The sequence below is a fragment of the Ostrinia furnacalis genome, unplaced genomic scaffold (assembly GCF_004193835.3).
Source record: "Ostrinia furnacalis isolate ACB-3 unplaced genomic scaffold, ASM419383v2 OfSCF7161, whole genome shotgun sequence".
NCBI lineage: Eukaryota > Metazoa > Arthropoda > Insecta > Lepidoptera > Crambidae > Ostrinia > Ostrinia furnacalis.
The window spans coordinates 279,767-307,446 of NW_021137400.1; the positions used below are offsets into that span (position 1 = coordinate 279,767).

At 41.3% G+C, this 27,680-nt stretch overlaps 2 protein-coding genes across 3 annotated transcripts; both read right to left on the minus strand.

Annotated features, from left to right (window-relative positions):
• LOC114363551 (protein Wnt-11) lies at window positions 1-27,468 on the minus strand. The gene is made up of 7 exons (XM_028319309.1): window positions 27,173-27,468; window positions 12,158-12,393; window positions 4,650-4,860; window positions 4,119-4,400; window positions 3,639-3,801; window positions 2,985-3,241; window positions 1-1,909 (listed from the first exon to the last, which is right to left on the minus strand). Exons 1-7 carry the CDS (start codon window positions 27,244-27,246, stop codon window positions 1,732-1,734), a joined length of 1,401 nt encoding a protein of 466 aa, XP_028175110.1. The 5' UTR covers window positions 27,247-27,468; the 3' UTR covers window positions 1-1,731.
• Window positions 12,500-15,313, minus strand: LOC114363552 (uncharacterized). Of its 2 annotated transcripts, none has more exons than XM_028319311.1 (2): window positions 14,703-15,313; window positions 12,500-13,678 (listed from the first exon to the last, which is right to left on the minus strand). In XM_028319311.1, exon 2 carries the CDS (start codon window positions 13,616-13,618, stop codon window positions 12,596-12,598), a length of 1,023 nt encoding a protein of 340 aa, XP_028175112.1. In that variant the 5' UTR covers window positions 13,619-13,678; window positions 14,703-15,313; the 3' UTR covers window positions 12,500-12,595. The 2 variants fall into 2 exon arrangements, with proteins under 2 accessions (XP_028175112.1, XP_028175111.1); XM_028319310.1 differs by lacking the exon at window positions 14,703-15,313 and adding an exon at window positions 13,758-14,679.
• Window positions 27,469-27,680: the final 212 nt, after the last annotated feature.

Here is a 27,680-nt window from a genome sequence, read left to right on the forward strand (position 1 = left end):
GCCATATTTATAGCGCCTATAGTGCCGAACTAACATAAACTTAATTATAACCGTTTATTGTCGTGATAATAGTTATGAAATCGATTACATTTAAAGTATTACGTTTCCGATATGTTTAAAATTAACAGTCTTCAAATAAATAGAAACAAATAAATAGGCAGACTAAAAAGACTGCAAGAGATAGATGTTAAATAGTTATGTATCATTATAAGTTTTCTAAAACTCCTAATACTACTACATCTATTACTCACTTATTTTATGTACCTAATTATATTTATTTGAATGATTTATACATGGCAATGATAAATAAATTAAAATGACTAGTTGTCATAGCTATAAAAATATTATTTTGGTGTAAATAGTCTTTGGTCACAAACAGCTTTTAGAAAAGTAATCGAATGAAACAGTTTTCAATTATACCGCACGAAAACGTAGCAAAAATTACCAAAGTTATACAAGTACAAGAAATGAATGTCAACAACAGTTAGTGAGCTGCGACATGTGCTCATAATAATTTACCTACTGATGTATTTATATCATGTAGGTTGCATGAATTTAAATGAGATTAAAATTGATATTATTAGCTTCGTTTTATTATAACAAGACCAATAAAGACATATTCTAGTTCTAATATTGCTCTAAGTATTGACATAGATCTACACAAAGATCTTTAACATCAGATTTTGACCGGTTAGGTCTCGGAGGACATAATGGACCGACTTTATTATACTTAGTGGTATCGGAAAAGCTGTTATGCATAGTCATTATTTCCTGTCGATTTTAATAGTGTTATCCCCTGTTGTGACTTGTGGTATTATTCATTAGAGATTAGTTCAGTTGCAGTAGTGTTCCTCGGTGGTGAGGCGGTATCTGTATGTCGGTTGTACTAACATTATTTTGTATTATTGTTATTCATTGTTCTGCTACTGGTAGTTCAATTAGGCATAACTAGCTGGTAGTCAACGCGGCAGTAGTTGTTCCTAGGTGGTCAGGCATGAAAGTTGTTAATAGCGGTTGTCGATTTTCGTTAAGTGCTATTTTGCAACAAAGGGTCTAGTCTTTTGTGCTGTCGATTATGTTGGAGTTTTAGTTCAGTTGCAGTAGTGTTACTCGGTGATGAGGCTGCGGAGCTGGCAGTCGACGCGGCAGCACCAGTGGTAGCGTTGTGGCATCTTATAGTTTGTAATAAGTAGGTATAGTCTGATCTCCAGTTGACAATACAACAATGGTGTTGTTCTGCAAGTGGTTGTTACAGTCTGATATTATTGTTCGCGTGGCAGGGTAATTGCAGTAGTGTTCCTCAGTGGTGAGGCGGCAGGGCTGGCAATCGACGCGGCAGCACCAGAATGGTAGCGGCAGTGGCAGCTGTGGCATCTTATAAAGTAATAAGTGCGATTTTGCAACAATGTATTCATGTTGACTTTACAGCAATGATGTGAATTCCTTGTTCTGCGAGAGGATGTTCAATTGCAGTCTGGTATTATTGTTCGAATGCCAGATCAAATGCAGTAGTGTATGCGAGTGGTTGTTACAGTCTTATATTATTGTTCGAATGGCAGATTAATTGCAGTAGTGTTCCTCGGTGGTGAGGCGGCAGAGCTGACAGTCGACGCGGCAGCACCAGTGGCAGTGCTGTGGCATCTTGGAAAGCTTAAGTGCGAATTTGTAAAATTTAGTCTGATGGGGCTGTAGACTATGTTAACATGGTGTTATTCTTCATTTTGCGGTAGTTCAGTTGCAGTAGTGTTCCTCGGTGGTGAGGCGGCAGAGCTGGCAGTCGACGCGGCAGCACCAGTGGTAGCGGCAGTGGCAGCGCTCCAGGCGGGACGAGCGCACGGCGCGCCTCCCGCGCCCGCAGCACAGCCGTCCGCAGCCGCCCGGCGCGCTGCCCAGGCTGGCGTTGCATTGCCTAACAACAGATGTGTTATTTCAGGGAATTGACTTTGAAATTATGAACACTCTTATTGACAACTACCCAGTAGGCCTAGGATTCGCGCTGCGATATGCGTTTATCACGCCATTTTATCAATTTTACGCGATAAGCCCATACATTTTTCGTCTAAAATCATCGATAAGATTTTATCACGGCGCGCATCCTAGCCCGGCTGAAATCGATAAGTAGTTCTACAATATAAAAACCAGGGTTTGAAAATATCCGATATTTATGATATTTTCGAACCCTAACAACATCGCCGACTTCATTTATAAGATTCGTGACGACTAATGATTGGTAGCTACAATTCGACTATCTCTCGTTCTTGTCATCCATACACCATCGTTGCATCAAAGAGGGAGACGTCCTATGGTATATTTGATTTGACCAAAAAAATTAATAAGATACCTTCCATGCGTTTTAAGGGAGTCGGCGGCAGTATCGGTCTCGCAGCAGCCTGGACGACTCGACGAAAACAAATGACTAACCCCATTTATGTGTTTAACGTCTTTAATATACCTCCCATGCGTTCCAAGGGAGCCGGCTGCAACATTGGGCTCGCAGTAATCAGGGCTGGGCGTCACATATCTGAGCTTGGGCTTGACTCGGCGTGGAGATGGCGGCGCGGGCGCAGCGGGCCGGCGCGCGCCGCATTAGCTGCCCATTGACTCCACCTGACGTATCTCAGCCAGGGCGACTTGACAAAAACAAATGACTAACGCACCTTACATGAGTTCCAAGGGAGCCGACTGCAGCATCTGGCTCGCAGTAATCAGGGCTGGGCGTGACGTATCTCAGCTTGGGCTTGGCTCGGCGCGGCGTATGGCGGCGCGGGCGCAGCGGGCTGGCGCGATGAAAACAAATGACTAAACCCGCTTATGTGTTTAACAGCTTTAATATACCTTCCATGAGTTCCAAGAGAGCCGATTGCAACATCGGCGGCGCCCACGCGGCGACACGTCGTATCTCGTGCATTTAGATAGCATGCCCGTTGACAGCCCCTGACGTATCTCAGCCGGGGTGACTCAACAAAAACAAATGACTAACGCACCTTCCATGAGTTCCAAGGGAGCCGGCTGCAACATCGGGCTCGCAGTAATCAGGGCTGGGCGTCACATATCTGAGCTTGGGCTTGGCTCGGCGTGGAGTATGGCGGCGCGGGCGCAGCGGGCCGGCGCGCGCGGCGTCCGCAGCCAAAGCGGCGCCCACGCGGCCGAGTGGAGGCAGTGAGCGCCAACACGTGCGGACAGAGCAGGAGCCTGATACGCCGTGGCACGTGCATTTGGTGCGCATGCCCGTTGACACCGCCTGATGTGAAGATGTTCCGGTAAGTTTTATTTCTACTATGTTACTGATAATGTAGCTATGGTGAGGTAATACGAAATTCTAAACTGAAATCCAAGAGGCTGGTTAAACTGAGAACACTATACCTCTGGAAGCGATTGTAATATATGAGTCACAGAGTCAGACGCTCCTGGCTGCAGGTTATGTAAAAATATAAATAAACAAAACACTATTGCAAGGTTGCCGTTTCCTTATGATACTTATAAGCCTTACAAAATCTATAAGCCGAATAGATTTTGTAAGGCTTATAAGTATCATAGTAGAGTTACTGTTTCCAAGAAAAAACGTACAAATTCTAAAATGCAAAATAAACTAACACAATGCCCTAAATATCTCTGTACCCTCAAAGAAGTTGCGGTACCTTTCGGCCGAAGCGTGCGTTGAGCAAGTTGGCGGAGGCGATGAGCGGGCGCAGGCGCTCGAGGCGCGTGCGCAGGTCCACCTGCGGGTCGAAGCGCGGGTCGTCGGCCGCCATGCGGTACTCGATGTTGCGGTAGCGGGAGCCTCTGTCTTCGTACTCGTATCTGAACGCATTAAGACACACTTTTGGATAATATGCAAGACGCTTTTAAAAAAGTGACTAATATTCTCGTAAACCCCTCCATCCAGCTAAGCTAAATTATATGCTTAAGTTAGGAAAGGGTTCACCACAATCGCCTAGCGGACGATGGGGATCGAACTACCGATCCTTGAATGAAGTCTGACACTGATACTGCTCGCCTCAAAACAATCAAACGTTTCTATGATACTTTTGATTAATATCAATCAGTTTAATAACTATAAGATCAATGCCTAACTTGGGTTTGACAAAAAGAATAAACAATTTATCTTATCTTACTACCTTGATCTTGATCTGAACCGTTTCCTTGTCGGCCTGCCCCGTCGAGGGGACCTCGGCAGCCGTTTGCGCCCTTTCCTCCCTTTTCTCCCAGGCCGCGGCGCTGCGGTGAAGTTAGCAGGCGCCGGCTGGTCATCCACTAGGATCACCACGGGAGGCGATGTAGTGATTTCTGGGGTCGTTGTCGGTGTCGTTTCGGTTGTCGTCATCTCGAGGTCGAAAAAGTCTTCGATCTTGCCATCTCGGACGTCTATCTCGTGCGCATCCAGGAATTGCTTGGCGAATCTAAAAACATTTTTGAAGTTGCATATACTGCATTTCAGAGTTTCGTCGTGTTATTTAATAAACACAACGGCTAGATCAAGGGTTTTAAATTTTGTAAGAGTAAAAGGAAAACATTATCATTATTATCTATTTAATTAAACCCTTTGGAGCAAATTTCCATTTTTCGCACTACACAACCTCGTTATTTTCGAGAGAACATTGCTGATATCTCCTTGCTTATAATGGTAACAAAAAAGAAAAAAAACTTACCTCTCCGCCCACTGAAAGTTGTCACCGCACCCGCCCCACTTGAATCGCGCGTGCGGTTCAGGCGCTTGCGCCTGGCGCGGGGGGCGGGGCGGTGCACGCGGCGGCGCGGCGCACGAGCAAGCTGGAAGCGCGCCGGCTGCGCACGCTCGTGCTACTGACCACACCAGTGTCGCTGCTGACATCGCGTATACGTACGCCTGCTCGCGCGTGCCTGGAACAATTCACTTAGTTGAACGGGACTCTTGCCACCTTTTATACCACTGGCCCATTTATTGTCCCGAAGCAGTGGTAGGGTTAATATTGGGACGTGTAAAAGTGCTTTCTAAAAGCCTATTTGCAAAAATAAATGAATTTTATGATTTTTTTATGAATTTATGGCTGCAAGTTCTGTGCTGCAGGATCTATAGCTTGACTGCCAATAAAAACCCAACCAGTAAAGGCCAAGCTTGTCTCGAGGGTAAGTTATTTAGATAAGAATTAAATCCCAACTAATATTATAAATGCGAAAGTAACTCTGTCTGTCTGTCTGTCTGTCTGTCTGTCTGTTACGCTTTCCCGCTTAAACCTCGCAACCGATTTTGATGAAATTTGGCATAGAGATAGTTTGAGTCCCGGGAAAGAACATAGGATAGTTTTTATCCCGGTTTTTGAAACAGGGACGCGCGCGATAAAGTTTTTCTGTGACAGACAAAATTCCACGCGGGCGAAGCCGCGGGCGGAAAGCTAGTATTAAATAAGAACAAGAAACAATTTCATCGTGCGCTGGCGCGGGGGCACCCCGTCTACTACGGCCACGATGGCTGGGCGCCGGCAGCGCACGCTCGTGCTACTGACCACACCAGCGTCGCTGCTGACATCGCATATACATACGCCTGCTCGCGCGTGCCTGGAACATTTCACTTAGTTGAACGGGACTCTTGCCACCTTTTATGGCTGAAAGTTCTGTGCTGCAGGATCTACAGCTTGACTGCCAACGAAAACCCAACCAGTAAAGGCCAAGCTTGTCTCGAGGGTAAGTTATTTAGATTAGAAGAATTAAATAGAAGAATAAGCAACAATTTCATCGTGCGCCTGGCGCGGGGGGCCCCCGTCCACCACGGCCACGAGGGCTGGGTGCGGCAGCGCACGCGCGTGCCACCGACCACACCAGTGTCGCTGCTGACATCGCGTATACGTACGCCTGCTCGCGGGTGCCTGGAACATTTCACTTAGTTGAACGGGACTCGACACCTTTTATGGCTGCAACTTCTGTGTTGTAGGATCTACAGCTTGACTGCCAATAAAAACCCAACCAGTAAAGGCCAAGCTTGTCTCGATGGCAATTAAGTTATTTAGATTAGAAGAATGAAATATTAAATAAGAACAAGAAACAATTTCATCGTGCGCCTGGCGCGGGGAGCTTCCGTCCACCACGGCGACGAAGGCTGGGTGCCGGCTGCGCTACCGACCACACCAGCGTCGCTGCTGACATCGCGTATACATACGCCTGCTCGCGGGTGCCTGGAACAATCCAATTAATGGAAGAATGGGAACTATTGCTACCTTTTGTTCTCATTGTTGCAACTCCTTTGTAATCAGGATATACATTTCCCACTTCTCGCTGCTGCAAACAGCCAGGATCTACACCTTGACTCCCAATACAAACCCAACCAGTGAAGGCAAGTTTGTCTCGAGGCAAGGTTAAACTGTCTTTTGAACAGCGAAATTAATTAGAAGAAAATAGAATAGTTTGCTCGTGCATCTGGTGCAGGGAGCGCGTGCTGCTACCGCACCACACTAGCGTTTCCGCAGCCATCGCTTATACGTACCTCTGCTCGCGGGTGCATGGAACATTCCACTTGGTTGAAGAACTCGACTATTCCCACCTCTTGTTCTCACTGCTGCAACTCCTGTCTTCACCAGGATTTACAATAAAAACCTAACCACTGAAGGCCAACTTTGTCCCGGAGGAAAGTTGAACTTCAGTTGAAAAGCCATCATCAGGTCATTAGTCTCTACTGCAGGAACAAGACTCTCTAGTTTAGAGTCCAGAGGCAAATGGAGTAATATTTAACCAGAATGGATCTACAATAGCTGTCGTTGTAAGAAAGCCTGACAGGGTACCACGCTACTTTTCCCGAAGATTAACAGGTGGCAGGAACCGTGGAAGTGCCGCTAGAAGACAATATTCGCCAGTAGATGACAAAAGGCTGAAATCGACAAATAACGACCACTCGGTTATTTAGAATGAAATCTAGAGTCTATATGCAAAGCAGAATGGTGAAATAAAGTATATTATGATAATTTACCAACTGTGGAAATTAAGTTTTTCAGAAAATGATGAATTCATTGAATTATTTTCAACTGAAGCCCATGAATATTCAAAAGAAGATCGCTATCTATAATTGCGAATAATCTAATCGAGTGATCATGATAGAGCCCGCACGCGTCCTTAGCCCGCAGCACAATGGCAGCTTATCACGCGGCGAGTATCCCGCGTGAGTGCACCGCTCGGTTATCGCGCGCCCCCGCAGCCTCCGACCCGCCGCCCTCACGCTTGATTCATGCGTGTAATTAAATCTTTTGTCCGTCTCGCTTAGCTCAACCCTCACCGCTGATCGCATTGTAACTCCACTCTAGCGAAGCCTCCGAGATTTAACAGACCAAAGATAAACTTTTCCGAAGAAAACTTTCACCGTATCAATAAGGATTTGCCAATTGATTTATGTTTTCTATTTCAACTCGGAAAGTCGTTACTTCTTTTTGTTTACGGGTCTTAGTTCAGTAACGAGTTCCAGTTCTGCGACTCGTTAAAACTAATAAATATCAGGTTCTATGCGGATTGCTAAACTAAGCTATTGCGACCGAAATAACCGGTGAACTTGTTTTTACATGCAACCCTCTTCTTTACCTTCTTAACATAATTGCACGGATTTTCCCTGTGAATCGTCTTCATTTGAATAACATAGCAGTTTTATGGCAGCACTTTATGTGCTTATAGGCACATGCAATAACTTTTCCTTGTTACCATGCTATTCTATTTTCCTACTTTCTGCAAAAGTGGAGTAAATGTTTCGAAAAGTTAGCCTAGATGGAATTTATAGAGCAATGAAAATGATATTGCTATCTTACCTATTATGATTTTCAGTAGGGGTCGCAAACCGGGATACCGAATTTCGAAAATACCGGAATACCGGGCCAAATTTAGGTCTAATTAATACCGGTATTCATTTCACAAAAACCGGGATTTTCGGTATTTTCGGTTTTAGTAAAAGAAATAAAAAAACAAATACAAATAGAAAAATTTACGCGCCGTTTAATTCAAAATACGCGCGCGCGAGTTCGTTTTGAGTTGATTGAGTGATAGTCGACGTAAACTCCGCCGCCGACGTCCTGACACCTCTCATCGAAAACATCTGGATGGAATAGGAACTCCCAGACGACTGGAATAAGGGGCTTTTAATTACTGTGCCAAAGAAAGGGTACCTAAACCAGTGTAGCAATTGGAAAGGTATCACTTTGCGCTCGATACCGTCAAAGGTTTTCTGCAAGATTATCTTGGATAGGTTATCGGGGGCCGTTGAACCTCTTTTGCGTAGGGAACAGGCTGGCTTCCGCCCAAACATCATCTTGGAGCAGGCATCAGAATGGCAAAGGGACTTTGAAAAAGCCTTTGATACGCTAAAGTGAGCAAGCATATGGTCGAGACTCGCTGACATTGGTGTCCCGCCGAAAAATATCCATCTACTTAATGAAGGCCATCTTCAAGAAATATTCATGTACTGTCACTCACGACGGTCTCATCTCCGAAGACATCGAGGTGCATGCGGGCGTCCGGCAAGTCTGCCTACTTTCGCCGCTTCTCTTTCTGGTTGTCTTGGGTGGAATCATGTGTCGTGCATATCAAAACCAACGGCGTGGAATAGAGTGGGGTATAATCGGAGTCTTAGAAGACTTAGATTATGCTAATGACCTCTGTTTGCTGAGCCACACGCATCACGATATACGTTCCAAAATTGATGACCTACATCGAGAGGCGGGCATCACGGGGCTCAAAATTAACTGCCGGAAGACCCAAGAGATGCGATCTGGAGTGAGGAATTGCACACCATTACGGATTTGTGCAGAGGATGTGGAACGTGTCCACAATTTTACCTACCTCGGGAGCGTCGTGTCAGAGACTGGAGGTACCGAAGAGGACATCACTTCGCGCATTGCCAAGGCTAGAGCTACCTTCGCACAACTTCACCCCGTATGGCAGTCACGGAAACTGACCCGAAGGGTCAAGATCAAAATTTTCGGGTCCAACGTTAAATCCGTTCTGCTCTATGGGTGTGAAACGTCACCAAGGTCATCTCGCACCAGCTGCAGGTCTTCGTCAACCGCTGCCTTCGCCGAATTCTCGGCATATACTGGCCTGAGAAAATCTCCAACGTCGAGCTATTGGAACGCTGCCACGAAATTCCGATCGACCAGCAGATCAAGCGCCGCAAGTGAAACTGGATTGGCCACACTCTCCGAAGAGATCCCGATGACATCGCCAAACAGGCTCTGGATTGGAACCCCCAAGGAAAACGCAAACGTGGTCGCCCCAAGCAAACTTGGCGGCGCACTGTGGCAGACGAGGCGAAGAAGATCGGCAAGACTTGGAGCGAGATCAAACACATAGCTCAAGACCGAACGCGATGGAGGACTGTTGTGGACGCCCTCTGCCCCATCTAGGGGACATAGGACCATAAGTCAAGTAAGTCAAGAGTGATAAAAGTTTAGATACTTTACTGTTTCTACGATCTCATTACAAGGCCCAAAAATTTAATCTAGATTTAATAATATTTAGATTACCTCTTTATAACTCAATTTGATTTGGACTGAATTTTGTTTTATTTAGAAGATAAATTAATTTAGGTTAGGTACCTACTTACTATACCTCCGCAAACTAACTTTATTATACTAAATTTGCTAAATTAAGCTTAATCTCGGAAATATCGAAAATACCGGATTATCGGTATTTGTCTAGAGCCAATACCGAAAATACCGGTTTTGCTGAAATGATTCGGTATTGCGACCCCTACTTTTCAGACCATACGTAGCAATATTTTACTCTATATTTTTAGGATCGTAAAAACGATCGATTGAAATTATTTAGGTACAACTTTTTCGTGACCTTAAGTAATAATAAAAAGTGATTATTCCCAAACCTTCATTCGTTGGTTTCAGTAAACTAATTATTTTACTAATTGCCGAACTTATTTTAAAACTGAAATTTTGATTATAAAGCAGATGTTTGCAAAGCATGCAACTAGTTTTTGTAGGTAGTATTAAATTTTATGGAGACTTAATGAAAAGTTATTCTTCGTTCATTGCCGCGGCAACCGCAGACGTTATTAGCTTCGCAAAACTTTTAATTAAAATGTATCAAGTCGGGAGCACTCGAAAGATTCCTAACGGTTTTGTTTGTAGCCGACAACGTTCCGTGTCAATTAATTTCCTAAAGTGGGTAGACGGTCGGCGAAGTGGTGACCAAAAACAATGGTCCGTATTTTGCAGTCGGTATCCGGCCGGTGCCTGCCGGCTACACAATGTCGCGACGACGCTAAAGCACAGAATAAGTAATAGTACAGGTACAGAAGGATTACTCCGCAAGACGATTTAAATAAATGCGAGTCTTGCTACGACGCGATACAGTGGAATTCAGCTCGCACAGCACTACGTACCTACAATTTTATTCACCTACAAGTTTTTTCTCTTTCTATCGCGTGCCTCTGAAATCTTCTTATGCTGTTAGGGTTGCTGTCTAGTAGTGTCTAGTAAAAACATATTTAATCTACTTATTTGTAATGAGGTACGTATGTAGGTAAGTACGCATTCATTATGGCAAACCTTGGGAGAGGCCTTTGTCCAGCAGTGGACGTCATTTTTGGCTGAAACGAACGAACGCATTCTGAGCAGTAGTCATGGTAGGTTAGGTTCCTATACTATCCTAAGAATTATTGATTACCTACATGGCCAACATACCTTTCCAAAACCACCATCTTTGGGAAGCGAAAAAAAGATAAATCCGGTAGATTTCTTTTCGAATTTAAACACCCGAACGCCACACTAACTATACGACCGGTTGTAAAATATTTCTTTCTCTTTATGTTCATTTTTAAGTAATACTTCGATCATAGAATTAGGTACTACACTACAACACACGCCAGCAGCGTCCTGACGGGCGCGCGCGTGACACTCGACTGATATAATACCCGCCGGCGGGGCGCTTCGCTGTAGGTAATTATCGGATGTACCGCGCGGAGTGAGCCAGGCCTGGCTAAAGCTAGAAAAACTTCCCCATTGTTTGTCGTCTTTTCTATTCCTAACTTTTTAGTAGTTGTTTTTCACTGTCGCCGTTGAGACACTGATTGTGTGCGAGTGATGCGAAAAGAAAGATAATAACTACTACTTGTCTACTTATAAAACGAGCTCTACCTATTTGCAAAGAAAAGGTTTTTTTGCGGTTATGTATTCCTGTTGATCTTTCTAAAAATCATTCCTCCGATTTCCCATTAAGTAGATACTTTTTGTTTACTTGGCTAGAAAATGGGGGAAAATATGATTGGTTTACATCGCAAAAGCCTGGAAAGATATCTTACGAAACAAAGTTTGTCACAAACCCTGAATGAGGTCTAGGCCAAAAGTTCTTTGTGCTAATGCAGTTAAGTAAACTGTTGATAATATATTGGAATCTATTGATATTATTAGAAGCGAGGATCAATAAGTGGCACCCAGGAACGTCACGGGCGTCACGGCATGCTCTGAGCAGCCTTCGTGCCGTCTGAAGTTGGGTATCGTCGCGTGACTTCTTCCGTTATTTAATAATTTTCCTTCTTGCTCGTCCCTAGCCTTGCCATTAACGATACTTTGACGCCTTTTATAGTTTCAAAAAATATTACCGTGCTATAAATAAAATTTTATGAGTCTTAAACAATATTCAAATTAAGAAATTACGGCGACGGGCAGACGGAAATGGAGAAATTGTAGCTTTTTAAAAGTTCCGATCTCTCATGCAAAACGTTAAAAACGGCGTGAATCTATTTGGTAATTCGGTCAGAAACAAAGGAGTAATTTAAAAATTAATTGCCCGCGAAGCAATAAATATACCGTGGACGTGACATGTAAATAAAAAGAGCGCTCGGTGCGGAACGGCGAGCGCGGAGCCCGCTGAAAGGGCCGCCGTCACGGCACCCGCGCCCGCACAATGCCCTCGCTGATTTAAAAGACTCGACAAACTTGGCTTCCCTTATCTTTCATTATTGTCGGAACTCCTAGTCGTTCTAGACAGCAAGACAGCCGGGAATCCATTAGGACAATGTGACGTACAAAGTAAATTAAATGTAGATAGATTCTACGATGCAGTTGACCGTGGCGTTGCTGCAGACTTAACGGCGCCTGAACATGTGAATGTAAATTTTGTCATATACGTTTACCTTTTTGAGCTTACGAAAGTACGCAGGTTAGACACGTTCCTATAAAAGGAAGAAAAAAGTTACCTGTGAGTAAATCAGGCGTAAACTTTGGCGCCAGCTCTATGGAGGAGCAGTTCCACCGTTCGCCAGCGTGCGCGGCGAGGCAGGCGCTGCGTGCGAGGCGCGCCGCGGCCGCCACGTGCGCCATGGCCGCGGGCTGGCGCCGGCACGCGTGCGCCTGGCCCTCCCATAGTGCGCCGCTGCTACGCGCCTCCACGCAATCCTCCTCGGTCCAGTTGCCCACACTCTCGTGCAACGCTCTGCGACAGGAGACAACGCTTGGGCAATACTCACACACTCATCTTTTAAGTACTCCACAAAATTCTAGAAAAATAATACACAACACAATTTGTAGCATACTTTTAATTTATAACTAAGTAAATGAATACACATGGCAGTGCTGTTATTTGTATAATAAGTACAATACGTGCTCGCTATTTTAATAAGAAGATACTAAAAAGACTATTTCGGTGTCTTTGGTCTATAATCTGACGCCGCTGAGTGTGATCCTTCGTAGCGCCGCCCGGAGTCGATACGTTGCCCGCGTTGAAAAGCTTCGCACATTTCGAATAGGTAGTTGGGGAGGAATTCGCCCGTCTCGCCATCTCTACGGCGCAGTAAACGGTACGCATCACGTAACGTGGGCTTCGGTGCCAACCGCAGCTCTAGCTCCACTGTAGACGGGAAGTGGGCTGCTAGCGAGTAGACGATTTCCAAATCCGATGGCGGCGGATTCAAGTGTCTGTAGTTAGAGACCTTGTGCAAAAAGTATTCAGACATGCTCATTCGTGCATTGGTTTCGTCGTACTTTCCAAGTTTCATATCGTAAAGCACAGACTTTTGTCTATCTGGCCCCCAAAATTCTTGCTCGAAAGCGCTATAAAATCCTTCAACATCTTTAAATTCGTGTCTGAAGCAACGGGCCCACATCAGCGGCACACCATCAAGGCACGATATTATGAACGGAAGCTGCTTGTCTTGGGACATATTTAATTCAGAGATGTAATATTTTATGCTTTCTATGAAATCCATGGGATGAGTGTCACCAGTATCATCAAAGTTTGGTCGTTTATTCAAAGAAGCGACGATCCAGTCACCGAATTCTTCAGCTGATAATTGTAGAGTAGGTTTGTTGGTAGTGTCGCTTTTTTCGTCGTCGATTTCCTCGATTTTCGGGCGATCTTCTCTGGATGTAGATGGTCTCTCAAATGGACCATCTGCTTTCCCTAAGTTTGGAAGGGACACATGACTCCGCAGCCTGGACGAAGGCATGTCCCGGAAAACATCCTCTTGACTAGAGAAGCGGACACCAAAGCCGAGCGTCGTGGGTTTGTACATACTGCCGTACAACACTGAGTGTTCTTTTTTTGGAATGTTTTCTTCCGGTATCTTCTCTTTGGTAACTGAAGATGATATTTTGTCCACCATTTCTGAGAGGTTTGTTACGGAAGACTTGATTTGACGCAAGTCAACGAACAGACTCATTTTATGATGCCGGGTCTCCTCATTATTGTCAACGAAGATCTTTTAATGTTGTACGTGGTGCTGTAACAAAATATTATCCTGTATTAAAATGTACAAATATTTACTTAGCTATTATTGAGCTAGGTGACTAGGTACTTACAAGGTGGATTAATTGGTGTAGAAGCTGTGTAAATCGAACTTAGCATAATTTCAGACAGACTTTTATTCGAAGTTGAATGTCAGTGGTGTTATTTCACTAAGCCACTGCCTTTTTGGTGTTCAATTTTCGCGATAAAAATAAATTATAAAGACTTCTAAAATGTATTCTAGTTGTCTCTGAGGTCACTGTTTAGCTTTCACCAACCTATCCTATCATTTACCTATTGCTTGAAGTGACCTACATACAAAACTAGGAAAAGCTCGTTATTAAGAAAAAGCTCGTGTGATTTTTGACAATTAGTGCAAAATTATCATTCAAATGACGTATCTAATGTGTAATTTTTTACTGTGTGTTTATAAAATCGTGTGCATTAAAAAACAATATCGTGTCAAAAGTTGCGACAACTAAGTGCAGGGTGCGTGCGTAGCGGTTCCGTAGCTGGGAGAGCTTACGTGCGGCGGCGGCGGGCGGGCAAGTGGTACTACCCGCGCCAAGGGATGCCTCGCGCACTTGCCGCTTTTTATATAAACTTTACGTTACGATAACTGGGTTATCGTAGACGGAATATTAAATTCCATTGACGTTTCGCCGTGCTGCCAAGGACACGTGTTACCGATGCCTGTTGTCAGGGGCGCTTTGTCCCAATCTTGGTAGCCCGCCCAAATATTGCGTAACGTTCGTTTTAATACGATTTACTTACATGAATGATATTAGATTACTGGTTATTAATAGTTGAAACTAGTTACAAGCAGTAAGTTAAGTTGTAACTGTGAACTGGCTTACTGAAATTTAAACTGTAACTTTTGCAACTAAAGGTCTTCATATGAATCACGTAGCAAATTATGCTTATGTAGTAAGCTCCCGGCGATCACTCATTATTTATGCATAGGGCTTTCTGCACTGTGCGTTGTAGTAGAGAATCGATTTTAAAATTTTCAGACTTACCTGTTAATTATCCGGGCACTGGGCGTCGCGTATGCATAGACGGCTACGGCACTATATTATTAAAGTGACCCTTTATTTATAATGCATTTGTATACTCGTAATTCAGTTCAGTGTTTTGAAGCACTTTCTAATACTACGAATAAATACATTTGAAATTAATGTTCGTGAAAATTGGTTGGTACATCATGAAAAACAACATTTGAAATCGTGGAATCGCCTTTACGCATAATGAAACTCTTAATAATAAATATGTGGGTTACCGCTAACCTATTTCCGTTGTAATAAAAAACAACGGGGTAACAAAATGTCGAACACTGCCGGGTTGGCATGAATAATTGCCTTGTTCGCATGGAAAGCCGATCTGTGTAATGCTATGGGGGATTCAGGCGCACGCGACGTCACTGTTGTGAACGTCAGGACGCCGATGGGAGCCGTGCTTTGATAGTCGATAGCTTCGCATGCGAACAACCGCGGGCCCGAGCTTTGGCGGGTAGCCGATTACACAACTATGTACGTAATAGCAATGACTCCGGACTACGAGTCACGGTGCTACGGGCACAAAGCTTCCGTAGCCGTGTCTCTATTATAGTTAATTCATGTGGAATGCGATTGTGCTGTTCTCTGCCCGGTGCCGGGGGCATTATCGCATTCGTCACGCCGCGCACGTGTACGTTGGATCTAATAAAATAATTCCCGTATCGAATTTTACGCGTCTATCTCGATCTAGTAGACAAAGAATCGCAAAGAGGGGTGGGGAATTCGCTTTGTCATAACTGGTCGTGAACACAAAAGATCCGAGCTTTTTCATAGCACACGCTTTGTATTTTACGTATGTAGATAATTTTAAAATGATCCGCCAAGTTACAAAGTACAAGCTATTGTGACCAGAGAAGGGTCAAATGCAATCGTCAAAGTACACGGTTTTTATGGGTAGCAGACAAAGAAAACCCCATTTTAAAATAACGCGTCCATACGTTCATTTTCTTTATAATTTAAAAGCTGTTTTAAATGAGATAATCGTATAATCGTATTTCAAAAATAACGCGCGATACATAATGTCGGCAAAAATTTCCATCCGCAAAATGAATTCTAAATAGCTGGCTGTGTCCGATAGCCGTGAAAATTCGTTTTAAAAGCGCTTCTAAACCTCAGCAAAAACGTGTTTCGGGGAGCATTACAGCTGACGCGCCTGCAACGGCGGCTGATTCCGCTTTAATGATGATTAAATGCAGTATGATTGTCGCACCCGCGCCGCGCCGGGCCCGATACATATTGCGACTTTAAAGGAAACACACCGGTTCGAACGTGACTTCGGCGTAGCGATTTACCAGTCAGGGGTTGATTGATCTTCAGTTAAACGCTACGTCGTTAGTTGGGGATTTGCTGTAAACCGAGACTTGTAACATACGAACAGCGGGCGGGTAGATACTTGATGATCAGAGGAGATTACCTATGACCCATTGTACACGTGTATGTTTGTACATATAGTAAACCTGACAGGTTAAAAACATGTGAGAATTGAGAAGAGAAATATTGGCGATAGAATTTCTATCCAATGTGGTAACGATGGCTTACACTACAACCCCGAGTAGGTAAGTAAGTACCTAAAAACTTTGAGCAACTGACATCATAGCTCATGAAAAAGTTACCAGAAACAATTACCGAAATCGGCGCGGCGGTTTACGTGTTTGAACTTTGAAGCACTGAAAGCCTGAATTCTTTTTACTTGGTTAAAAAAGAGAGGTTTTTTTTTCACAAATACTTCACTGAAAAACCCCTATAAAGAATCTGAAAGCTAGCATTTTTTCAAATAACGTATAGAGTTGTAATAATACAGGAAATGTGAAAGGCGACGAAAACATTCCCGCATTTTATTACGTCAAAACATTGTGTTAGTGAATTTCTCTGACCCATACTGTAACTGTCGGAACATTTAGGAATGTCGAGTCATTTCCGAGCCCTCATCGTCATGTTATTTTTCTCTGCGACAAGTTTGATTGTGTATATGAGCGAAAGAAATCTCGATTTGTAACAATCAGACGCAGGGGCAGGCCGCCGCCCGCGTCGCAGCACGCCGCCACGCCTCATCAAGCACGGGACAATGATACCCTAATTATGACCCATTCGACACAGGCACATACACAGTATAACTAATCGTGGTTATTAATCAAGATTAAAGCTTTTAATTTAACGTGACGGCTTTTTAACTTACCGAAAGACCTGTATAAACACGTTCCAATTGTTACGGACAAAAAAGACTTGAAAGAAATGAGGAATTCAAAATTAAAACCTCGGTAGGTGCCCTGCAACATAAGAACCGCGAACTCTACACAGTCCTTAAAATCTTACAAAACTTAAGCCTAAACGATACACAACAGAATGCAAAATTGTTTTAGGTAATCCTAATTTTTAGTTTTCAAATAAAGATTTACAGTGCTCACACTTATCTAGCTGTCTACATTTACGTAAATACTCTACGTAGAGCACGAGGACGTTGCCAAATCGCGCGATAAACAAAAGGCTTCCCATCGCTGAGTGTGCTGTCTGTAGCTACATTACAGTTCCAAAACTGTGCAATATACTGCGTAAAAGTTAGACAAGAAGTTATCGTAATAGCTATAACTTTTTGTATCTCATAACACGAGTAACTGCCTCCTACGCGAGGGCACCTACTTCATCACTACAGTCGTTTTTGTCAATACCTACTAAACGGGTGGTATGGTATCTATTCGTTGTTTCTTTACATGAGTAATTTATTATACCCTGTCCATAGACTACTTTTAATTACTGCTTCCTACCTAATTACTTTTTCACTGTAGCGCGGAAAAATTAAATTATAATTCTCGCGAAGACTCGAGCTTTTACCAAACAAAAAGTTTATTTTTGTCAATTCTCAGTAATACAGAAATGTCGTTTGTCAGATCCTACATATCTTCGTTTATTTTGCGTAACAAGCGGATTAACAAACACAGCCCAACTAAAACACTATTGGATACGCTGCCAATATTGTAATGCGGGACACGCGTCGGCTTGATCCGCAAATAATAAAACAAAGCCAATTGAAAATAGGCTGTTACACAAAATGTCGGGCATTACCATAAAACGTACAACAATTACAATAGAATTTAATACGAGGACGGGCACGTAAAATGCGAACAATGCGTGAATACCTATTTGTTTAATTAGTATAATATTCGATGTGAATGCGAAACACGCGTCGACAAATCTCTTTCACGGTTTGGGTGTAGGTAAAACGGCTATCAAGTAGGGAGTTGAAATAATTGAAACAAATGCAGGGATTATTCGACAAATTGTCCAATACAACGGCGATTTGTCTAAGTCGTCACGTTGGGAGGAACAATTGGAAGATTTTATTGCTGGGAAATTGTGACTGGCATGTAAAATGCTGAATGAAATTATTTTTAACTGAAGAGTAACTAGGAGTAAAAAGTTTTTAGACGTTTAAAAGTAGACAGACAGTCTTCTCTACATTTTTTTGGCGGTTGCAGCTGTGGGAATAGAGGTAGAAATATTCCTGTACGCTTGTTCGCATTATGATAACGTATACACGTTGTGCATGTTTTCATTATTAGGAAATCAATGTGGATCCATTGATTTCCTAATAATGAATTATTCCATTACCCATTTTCTTTTTCACGGATAAATGTCCGTGAAAAAGAAAATGTTATCTTCATAACAAAACCTACCACGTCACGTAGTAATTTATTTAACTATCTACTCTTATGTTAGCAACTGTTGTTTCGGTAGAAATAACAAATTCTTAACAATTTAAAATGTACCTATCTAGAAATAGTTTATACAATGCAACTACGGGTATGTATCGCTGAAACAAAAATTACGAGTAAAATCGTTATTAATCAAAGGTTATTCCCGACATTGGACGCGGCGTATTTAGTCTGACAAGAAGCTTCAATAAATCTTGTCAAATTAATCCCAAGTGCGCAGAAGTGTTGCAGATTTGCATTTATAACATTCGATCTTTTTTTGCAAGCTGTGAGGGGGAGTGGTGGGCAGAGTCGTGCCTTATCTCCTTAATAGCTGGATGAGTGTTTGTGACCGTGTAAAAAATAAAATTAATGTTTAATTAAGCTTCAGAAAGCTGCATGGTTTTGTAGAATAATAGAGTCTAAGGTAGCTATAAAAATGATTTTGTCAGAAATGAGGATTATTCAAAACAGTTATACGGTGTTCCGAATACCTAATTGGATTTAATTGGATATGCGAGAACGCACCGTATTCGTTTTCGTATATCCAATTAAAATCCGCCAATTTAGTTATGAATATGACACCGAGATTGATTAATTAATGTTATTCTTTTACAAATTGTTACAAACTATTTTTATTTTGATTACAAACAAATTTTATACATTTTATTTTAAACAATCGGTCGAAAGGAATATAAGTGAGGTGAAACGTATCGAAAGATGTGAAACAAATTAAAAATAATTCTGTGATTGATGCTCTCGAGATTCCAGTAATCTGTACGCGCGAGCAGACAGCAAGTCTTGTAGGGCGGGCGGGCGTACCCGCCCATGCGTGAGTCACCGATGCCGTCGATGTAGAGCCGTAAATATGCAGAACATCCGATTGTCCTTCTTTGTTTGTACTTTTAAAATAATTGACTAGGTACCTACCTCGATAGCCAACCACTGATTAGTTTTTGAAGTTTGGTCAATTAAAGCCAGTATTTTGGGCATTTCAATGGACTTAATAGGTATGTTTGCTTATTGTCTGCCGAATAAGCAAGTAGTTACAACAAGCCATTATTTCTTTAAAAATACTAACAATATTTTATCTGATATCTATTTAATTACTTCCTGTAAAATCCTACTTTACTTTCAAAAGAAAATAACATCCACTCTAAAATAAAAAAAGCTTCAAAAAAGTCCGTCCGTTGGATTAAAATTGAAATATGTTAGAAGTATGGACATAACGAAAATTAAAAGTAACCACAAATAAAAGTTCATAAAAGAAAGAGGATTAAACTAGAGAAAACTCGTCCATTGAGCAGAGTAGATTAATGAGGCGTACTTCAAAGAGCCCGCCGTCGATACGGCCGAGCAAGAAGTTGCGACTAAAATAAAAACTGGAAGAACTCGCGCGGTGAGGATGTCGGTAATTTATGAATTTGTCAGGACAACTGAACATCGTCGTCGGCGTAAATAAAGAGCTCTGCGGCGCGGATAAATTTGTGTCAGATCAAATGAGTCGTGCACATTGCGATTTGTTGCACTTATTCTGCTACCCTCTCGGCGGAATGGAAACATTTGCGACGATCGTGAAGAATGAAGTTATATGGTTGAAGATAAATTGCGATTGGGTTTGCAGTGTAGTATCGACGGGATACAGTTCTATTTCTGTTAATTGATCGATTTGTTCGTACAGTCATTACTTCAAGATCCGCAGGCCCAGGTCACCCGGGCACAGTCAACCGAGACAAGTGTATCCTGTTCTGAGATGTATGAGTGTAAAGTTAATACTCTACGAAAGAGAGAGTTTTGTGTTCTTATTAAGAGGATCGAATCCTAAATGATCACATAGTTGGCTATACCTATATGCTCTGCGGTGAAATGTTGAAGTAACCTTGCCAATAACAATCACTGAGCTCGTAACCACAGCGCCACTTTGAAGCCCAAGGAAGAAGTTCTGAGTACACCCAGCCAAATATATAATATTACACGTGTAATCTAATCCACTAGTTAGGTGCAAGTTAATTCAAAGGCCGCAAAGTTTTCCTCCGAGAAGCCGTAGAGATTCACCCGTCTTTGGAGTTGGACTTGGAACCAAGTTCGTCACAGAGGAGGTTTTACCTAATTTACCTATTGTTTAAGAAGTACAAGTATTAATATTTTTAATCATCTAGCTACGAAATTACGCGGATTATCTAACCAAACTACTGTAGGTACACTACTTCATGCAATATGTTTCAAATTGAACATTGTTGTTTACTTAAAATTGTGTTAAAATGAACCCCTAACAAAGAGAGCTAAAGCTTATTTTGCAGGAAAACGTAAGAAATCCAAAGGATTGCGTTGAACACGTGCAATAAAATAAATCTGGGAAAGTGGTCGTATTTCACCTTCGCTTGCAGGCACGGCGCTGGCAACTACACGACGGGTTTCAATAAAAATCACAATCGTAAAAACTAAGACGGCAGCCAAATAAAAATACCTAAGAAAGCATTAAGAGCCGTCCCCCAATAATAGGCTCCGCCAGATGCAAGAGACGGCTGCCTGGAAAAGTCACAGTGGGAACTCGACCGAAGGAAATTATTTTTTCTCGGTCTGCCACACACGGCCCTTGCCGACTCAGCGAGTACTGAGAAGAGGCCTTCACGAGAATCACTTATGGACATTTGCCTCAGGAATCAGACCCGAACTACTATGAATATGATAAACGCAGGTAGAATATTAAATTTATTGGCTGGGGCACAAAAATCCAATATTCTTTTGACTTCCGTCGCCAAGATAGAAAGAGTAGCTAACCTAATAAAGAATGATCAAATGAAGAGAAGGTCAGCGTTTTCGTATTTATTGTAAAGGATAAATTATGCTCTAGCCAGCATGTCATGAGAAGATCTAGAGACCCATTCTAAATAGGTAGGTACTCATATTTCATTCATTAATATGTAGAGCATCATATTTGTTATTCCTTAATAAGTCCAGCCAGTCTAATTAATTTTAAACGACATGTACGGTCTATTTCAATTTCTCTAATCCGCGTCGGTTCCCTTAAATATGAATAATTGACACTTCCCGCCGCCCTTTTCCCACAATTCAAAACTTTATATGCATTGCCCACCTTTCGGGTAAGTATCATGTAGCAATCTATTGCTGAAATAATAATTTTCAGATTGGATGTAGTTCCTGGAGGTTCCAGCAATTAATGGAAAAGTTCTCGAACAAATAAACAGCCTAATGTTAATTAATATAATGTCAAGAACAAATGATATCATATCGCAGTAAAATTAATATGATTACGTTTCGTAGAAACGACACTATAAAGGTAATTATGTGGGTCGTCCATATTCAAACCAAGTATTGATTTTAATGTGCACAGTTCGTCACAGGTGGTCTAATAATAATAACCAGTATACAATATGTTTTTGTACGTAATCCTTATTTTTTGTTCGATGGTATTAGAATTCGAATGCTACAATCACAGTAAGATAAATCCAATTAAGTAGTTACATTATTTGGAAATGTGGGGAAGAAAATTAAGTTTAATAGAAACTAATTTTCCAGCTAAATATAACGCGTCAGACTTATTAGAAACGAGAAGACAATCGAATTCACAAACTGTGGAAAAAGAGCTCATGGCACCAGCAGCACCAAGTGACTCAACCAGGATCGTAAGGGGAAATAAGACCTCGATTGAGAAGTACCCGTATCAAGCATCCTTTCAATTTTTATGCCCAAACGGTGATACAGTTTTCTGCGGAGGTTTCATAATAAGTGAAAACTACGTATTGACAGCAGCCCACTGTGTTATCAAGTAAGAAAATTACTAAACGTGATTATAATTTTATCCTACCAATGCTTCGGAGCAGTGCTGTAAAGAAATAGTACAGCGCAGCAAGAAGTCACTATTTGGGCCTCTCTTTAAAAAGCTTTGTATACTTTTACTCCATTAATGAGCTTTTTTTGTGTATTTTCTTTCAATCTATTTCAGTGCAATTCCATCATTGACGCTACTGCGTCTGGGCAGCTCATTCCCATACGAGGGCATGATCGTTCCTGTGGCCTCCTTAGCTGTTCACCCAAATTACAATACCACCGCCATGTTCGACAGTGACGTAGGTGTTGTGCGAACCGAAAACCCGATTACCTTTACTGACACCATCAGACCGATACCTCTGCCACCTCTTGGCCGGCCAGTTATAGCTGGCACGCGTATTGTAGTAGCTGGATGGGGAGACACATTGGTAAGTGTCAAGGACAACGTGAGTTTTTGAAAACATTTTCAGCTGCAATTTTGTTTGGATTGCCTGCAGTGATTACTTTCTATTTTTAGTATTGATTGGGTACCGTAGCATTTGAACTACGAGAAGTCGAACTTCCAGTGGTTTCCCACTTTAAGTGCAAACTTACTTACAATATTCTTACGAAAAACGAGTTCTGTGCGGGAATCTACACAGGAGGAATGGGTACATGTCAGGTAGGTACTTACAGCATTATGAAATTGTTAAATTATTTTGAATTCTAAACTATACTTACGAGCAAAGTATGGAATCACCATCTTGTGTTTTGTTCCCAACGATCTGAAGAACTCAATGACTATTTATGCATCTATGGTATTAAGTTAAAGTTTGTAATGTAACCTTTAAACTGGTACCATTTTTAATTTAATCTTCATAGTCGTTTAGCTACAAAGATTACTCAAAACGAATGGGGTGATTCCATACTTTTGCTCGCGAGTGTATTATCCAAAGGACACAATTGTTTTCTCTTTTTTTTTTCATTATTTTAGAGAAAAAAAACATAACATTGGTTGATATCGTGAGTTACTTTAGTTAATAAAAGGACACTCGATTTGTGGAAAACAATAACTCGCATGTTGTAGTGGAGCAATGCATCTGAAAAAATACTGAAACGATTGGCTAGGCTTTCATTCGGGAAAACTGATGGAATAAGAAATCAGGAAGAATGGGACATTCGCCAACCTGTATCTTACATCCAATACAACTTATTAATTACTACTTATTTTAATTTAGGGAGACTCGGGAGGCGCTGCCGTCCAAGATGACATGGCAGTGGGCATCGTGTCATTCGCGCGAGGGTGTGGTTTTCCACTGTCGCCCAGTGTCTTCGTGAATTTAGCAGCTAAATCTATACGCACATACATTTACGAAGAAACTGGACTATGAATCGGGCCAGTTTAACCGCGTATGTAAATTTTCTGTTGGATTTAGTTGTAGATAAGAAGATTGCCGCCTCCGCTGACCGCGTTTTTGTTCATTGATCAAAGGATTATGTCTGTCGTCTCAAAGGTTCTGGTGCGATTGTCAAATGGGATACCCTATTTATGTACTTACTAGCTGACCCGGCGAACTTCGTACCGCCTTAGCGTAGAGATTTTCTTAATATTTTTTTCCGTAAGAACCATCCTTGGACTTCCACAAACATTTAAAAAAAAGAATTATCGAAATCGGTTCAGCCGTTCACACGTGATGCCGTGACAACGCGAAACGGGTTTCATTTTTATATATATAGATTTACTTATTTTAAGATTTTTACTTGTATGTACTTATTTACTTATATTAAGATTATGTACTTATTTTAAGATTATAAATTGTATCCTACTAACCACTATGAACTGTAAAATTGTTTGAAATAAACGTCATTATTATTATTATTATATTGTTTCTTAATTTATTTTCTCTCCTAAGAGGCAAATTTTAGGAGCACGGGCCGAAGCCAAATGCATCCCAATTACTTTAATTTAAGCAATATTCAAAAATTTTCTTACTATCCTGCATGTATTCAGAATGGTCGCTTTCTGTATTAATTTATAAATAGTTGGGGCTATGTCCAAGGTGCGTAGGCTAGTGTGTAGCTGTCTAGGGATGACTCCCGTGGTGGAGATTATAATTGGAACTACTAAGACTGTGGTTACACGCCATTGCGTCCTGATTTCTATTGAAAGATCTCTGTACTTAGCTAGTTTTTCTGAGTGTGTAGTTTGTAAGTTGTGCGTATTGCATACTGCTATATCAATTAAATATACGGTCTTATTAGTTTTGTCATGTAAAGTTATATCGGGTCTATTGTAGTGGATTGTTTTATCAGTAATAATGGTTCTATCCCAGTATATTTTGTAATTTTCGTTGTCTAGAACTGTGTCAGGCTGGTATTTGTAATATGGAGTTTTTTGTGAAATGAATTGGAACTTGAACGCTAAATGTTGATGGATTATTGCTGCTACTTGGTCATGCCTATGTTTGTAGTCCGTTTGTACGATAGCTTTACACGCGCCTGTAATGTGCTGTATGTGCTCGGGGCTGCTATGGCATCTTCTGCATGTATCTGTAATATTCGGCTTCTTCATGATGTATTTCTGGTAGTTTTTGGTGTCAATCACTTGATCCTGAATAGCGATCTATTATTATTATTTACCTGACTAATTACAATATTGTATTAAATAAATATAGCACGTTAAGCCATGGTGTATGGAGTCATTTTAGGTGGATATCATGGCACATATCATAGTTTGCTCCCTACCACTTCTAAGTAACTACTGCGTAATGTTAGTGCATATGCATGTAAGCCTTGTCACAGAAGCAGAAGGTACGTGGAATGTAGGTGTATTCATTCTTTAACTATTAAAGCACTAGGTCCCTTGTGTTGGGTTGGTAATCAGTACGTACGTTCTCAATAAAAACAGGTGACTATTTCTCACAGAAAGTAACGAGGTCACAAACAATAAGGTAAGGCATGAAGTAGGTAATGAATATTAAGAAACTCAGGTCAGCTGTTTTATGTGTTTTGTATTGTTTGTTTAGTGTGTTTCGCATTAGCGAGAGGTTTACAAACTATCGGCGTTATAATTTATGACCGTTTTCTCAACAGAACAATTTTACAATAATATTAGGAGAAAAGCTTCTAAATGGCTTTTTACATATTCAAAGTATAAAAGTAAAACAGGTATGTGCATTACACGTATAATAATTACCTACACTATTCATGAATAAATAGGTATAGGCTTTCCACTACGCTCGAGCTCTTCCGACAGAATGTAATCGCAAAATAATTGCAACAGTAGCTGGCAATCGGGTTTGAGGGCTCGCATTGCCCGGGATATTTCCGGGTGTAATCTGGGGGCGCATAATTGCTGGTTGCACCGAACAACGTCGCTCATTAGTGCAATGTTCAATTAGAGCGCCGATGGACGCGCGCCGGCGTCGCTGAGCCGATCGTAAAGCTCGGTTTCCACCAAGGCGGAGCGGAGCGGAGAAATGAAATAAAATAAAAATCATTTATTTTCAGACAAAGCAGTCCATAGTTCGGTTAGTAACAATTTGATCTAAGAGACTATGTTAGTAGAGTTAGTAACAATGTTTGAAATGTTTTGAATAATGTTTGTTTAACCTTTAGTTTAACTTTTTTTGTTGTTTTTAATACTGTATCTCATGTTGATTGCTCAATAAATAACCAATCGGTTTTCATTCAGTCAATTTAATTCAATCAGAATAAAATCTGATAAGTTATTCTAACATTTCTCTGCTCCGCTCCACTTAGCCTTGGTGGAAGCCGAGCTTAAATCTTGCTTCCAGTAGCAGGATATTCGTAACCGAATATCTTTTAAAACTGATAGGTAGATTTTTTCCATCCAAAAATATTATTTTTTAAACAAGTGCTAAATGAATACATGTGCAATATGCGTACCTACCTACACCACACGTGCTAGGTAGTTATTATATCTCACTGTAAGCTCAACATAGTTTTGCTTTGTCTCAATTAATTTAATACCCCTATTAGTAACAATTAGTGAAACAAACACGGAAAACTTTTATTCAATTCGTAGCTAGTAGGTTCGTAGCGTGCAGTGGTGGTAGAGTTCGTAGCACGATACAATTTAAATACTTACATAGGTAAATTATTACAACTGTTAATAATAATTCTAGTAAAAATCTATTTTCATACAAAACCGCCTCAAGATTAACGAATTAGGTGTGAACTGTGAATGTAGTTATTTCAATATCGGTGTAATGTTCATACATGTACAAAGATGTCCTAGATAATTCCTTTGATGTCGTGCGTGCGCCTGAGTCGCATAGTTACTACAACATAATCCTGTCTTTAAACATCAACCTACACGTACGAAGTTTGTGTGAAAACTGACGTGTGGGTGTAGATCAGAGGAACCGGCCGTTCTTGGAAGTTCCTGCCGACTGATGAGCAACGAAAGAGCCGTGTCAATACCGACGTAGAGCAGAGCTCGGTGATCGATGCCCCGCTGTTTATTTGTATATGTCATACTGTACAGTTGCATACTAAGATTCATGGAACTACAAGTATTGAATGAGTACTGACTGAGTTGTTAAACAAAATCAAATAGTCGTATTTTAAAACAATCTCTACATTGCCGATTTTTATTAATTACGGGTAATTTAAAATTTATGGACCAAACTAAGTTCTTTTATAATTAAGTGATTCGAAAAAATGCGAAGTTTTAACTTCTACGTTTCGGAAACTATTTCGGCGGTTGATTATTTTTATAAGCTTTTTTGTATTTCAGGTATTATTTGGCCGTAGGTCTATAATTAACGAAAGTTAAGAAACGTTTAAAGTGGCAAAAGACGTGTATTATTGTAGAGTACGATAGAAACAACTGTAAAAACTTCAAAATCAACGAAAGCTTATTCCGCAAAAGACATAAAATACGTTAAGTTGAAAAATTAAGCTTAGGATTAATTAAGTAGGTAATAAAATAATTTAAATTGTACTTACAACCATCGGATGCCTTCAGACGAATTCGAAAAAAACACAAAGAACAAAACCAAAAACGAAATAAAAAAGCGCATCACAATATAATTTTAAACTCCGCAAACTGTTCGCACTTTGATTTCATTAACAAAAAAAAAAGAAAGAAAAGAAAAACAAAAGAGCGCGTAATATTTTGGCGGGAAATGCGTTTGGTGACGCACGTAGAGCTCGGCGAGCATACGCGGGGTTGAGCTCGCGCGAGCTGCGTCCGCGACAGAATGCCTGCGACCGCCGCCGCCGGCCCGCCGCTCGCGGACAGTGGTCAGGCGAACGCGCCGCCGCCACTCACGCTGACCCGTCAAAGATAAACCACATGTACAGAAGCGACAAAATAAGATAATTCTTGTTTTCCGCTGATTAAGTAATTCAAGTAATTTTTAGCGAGTAAGTTACACAAAAATATGGTTTTGAAATAAAATAAATTATATAAAAATAAAATAATGTTTAAGAAAGACCATAATAATGTTCGGAA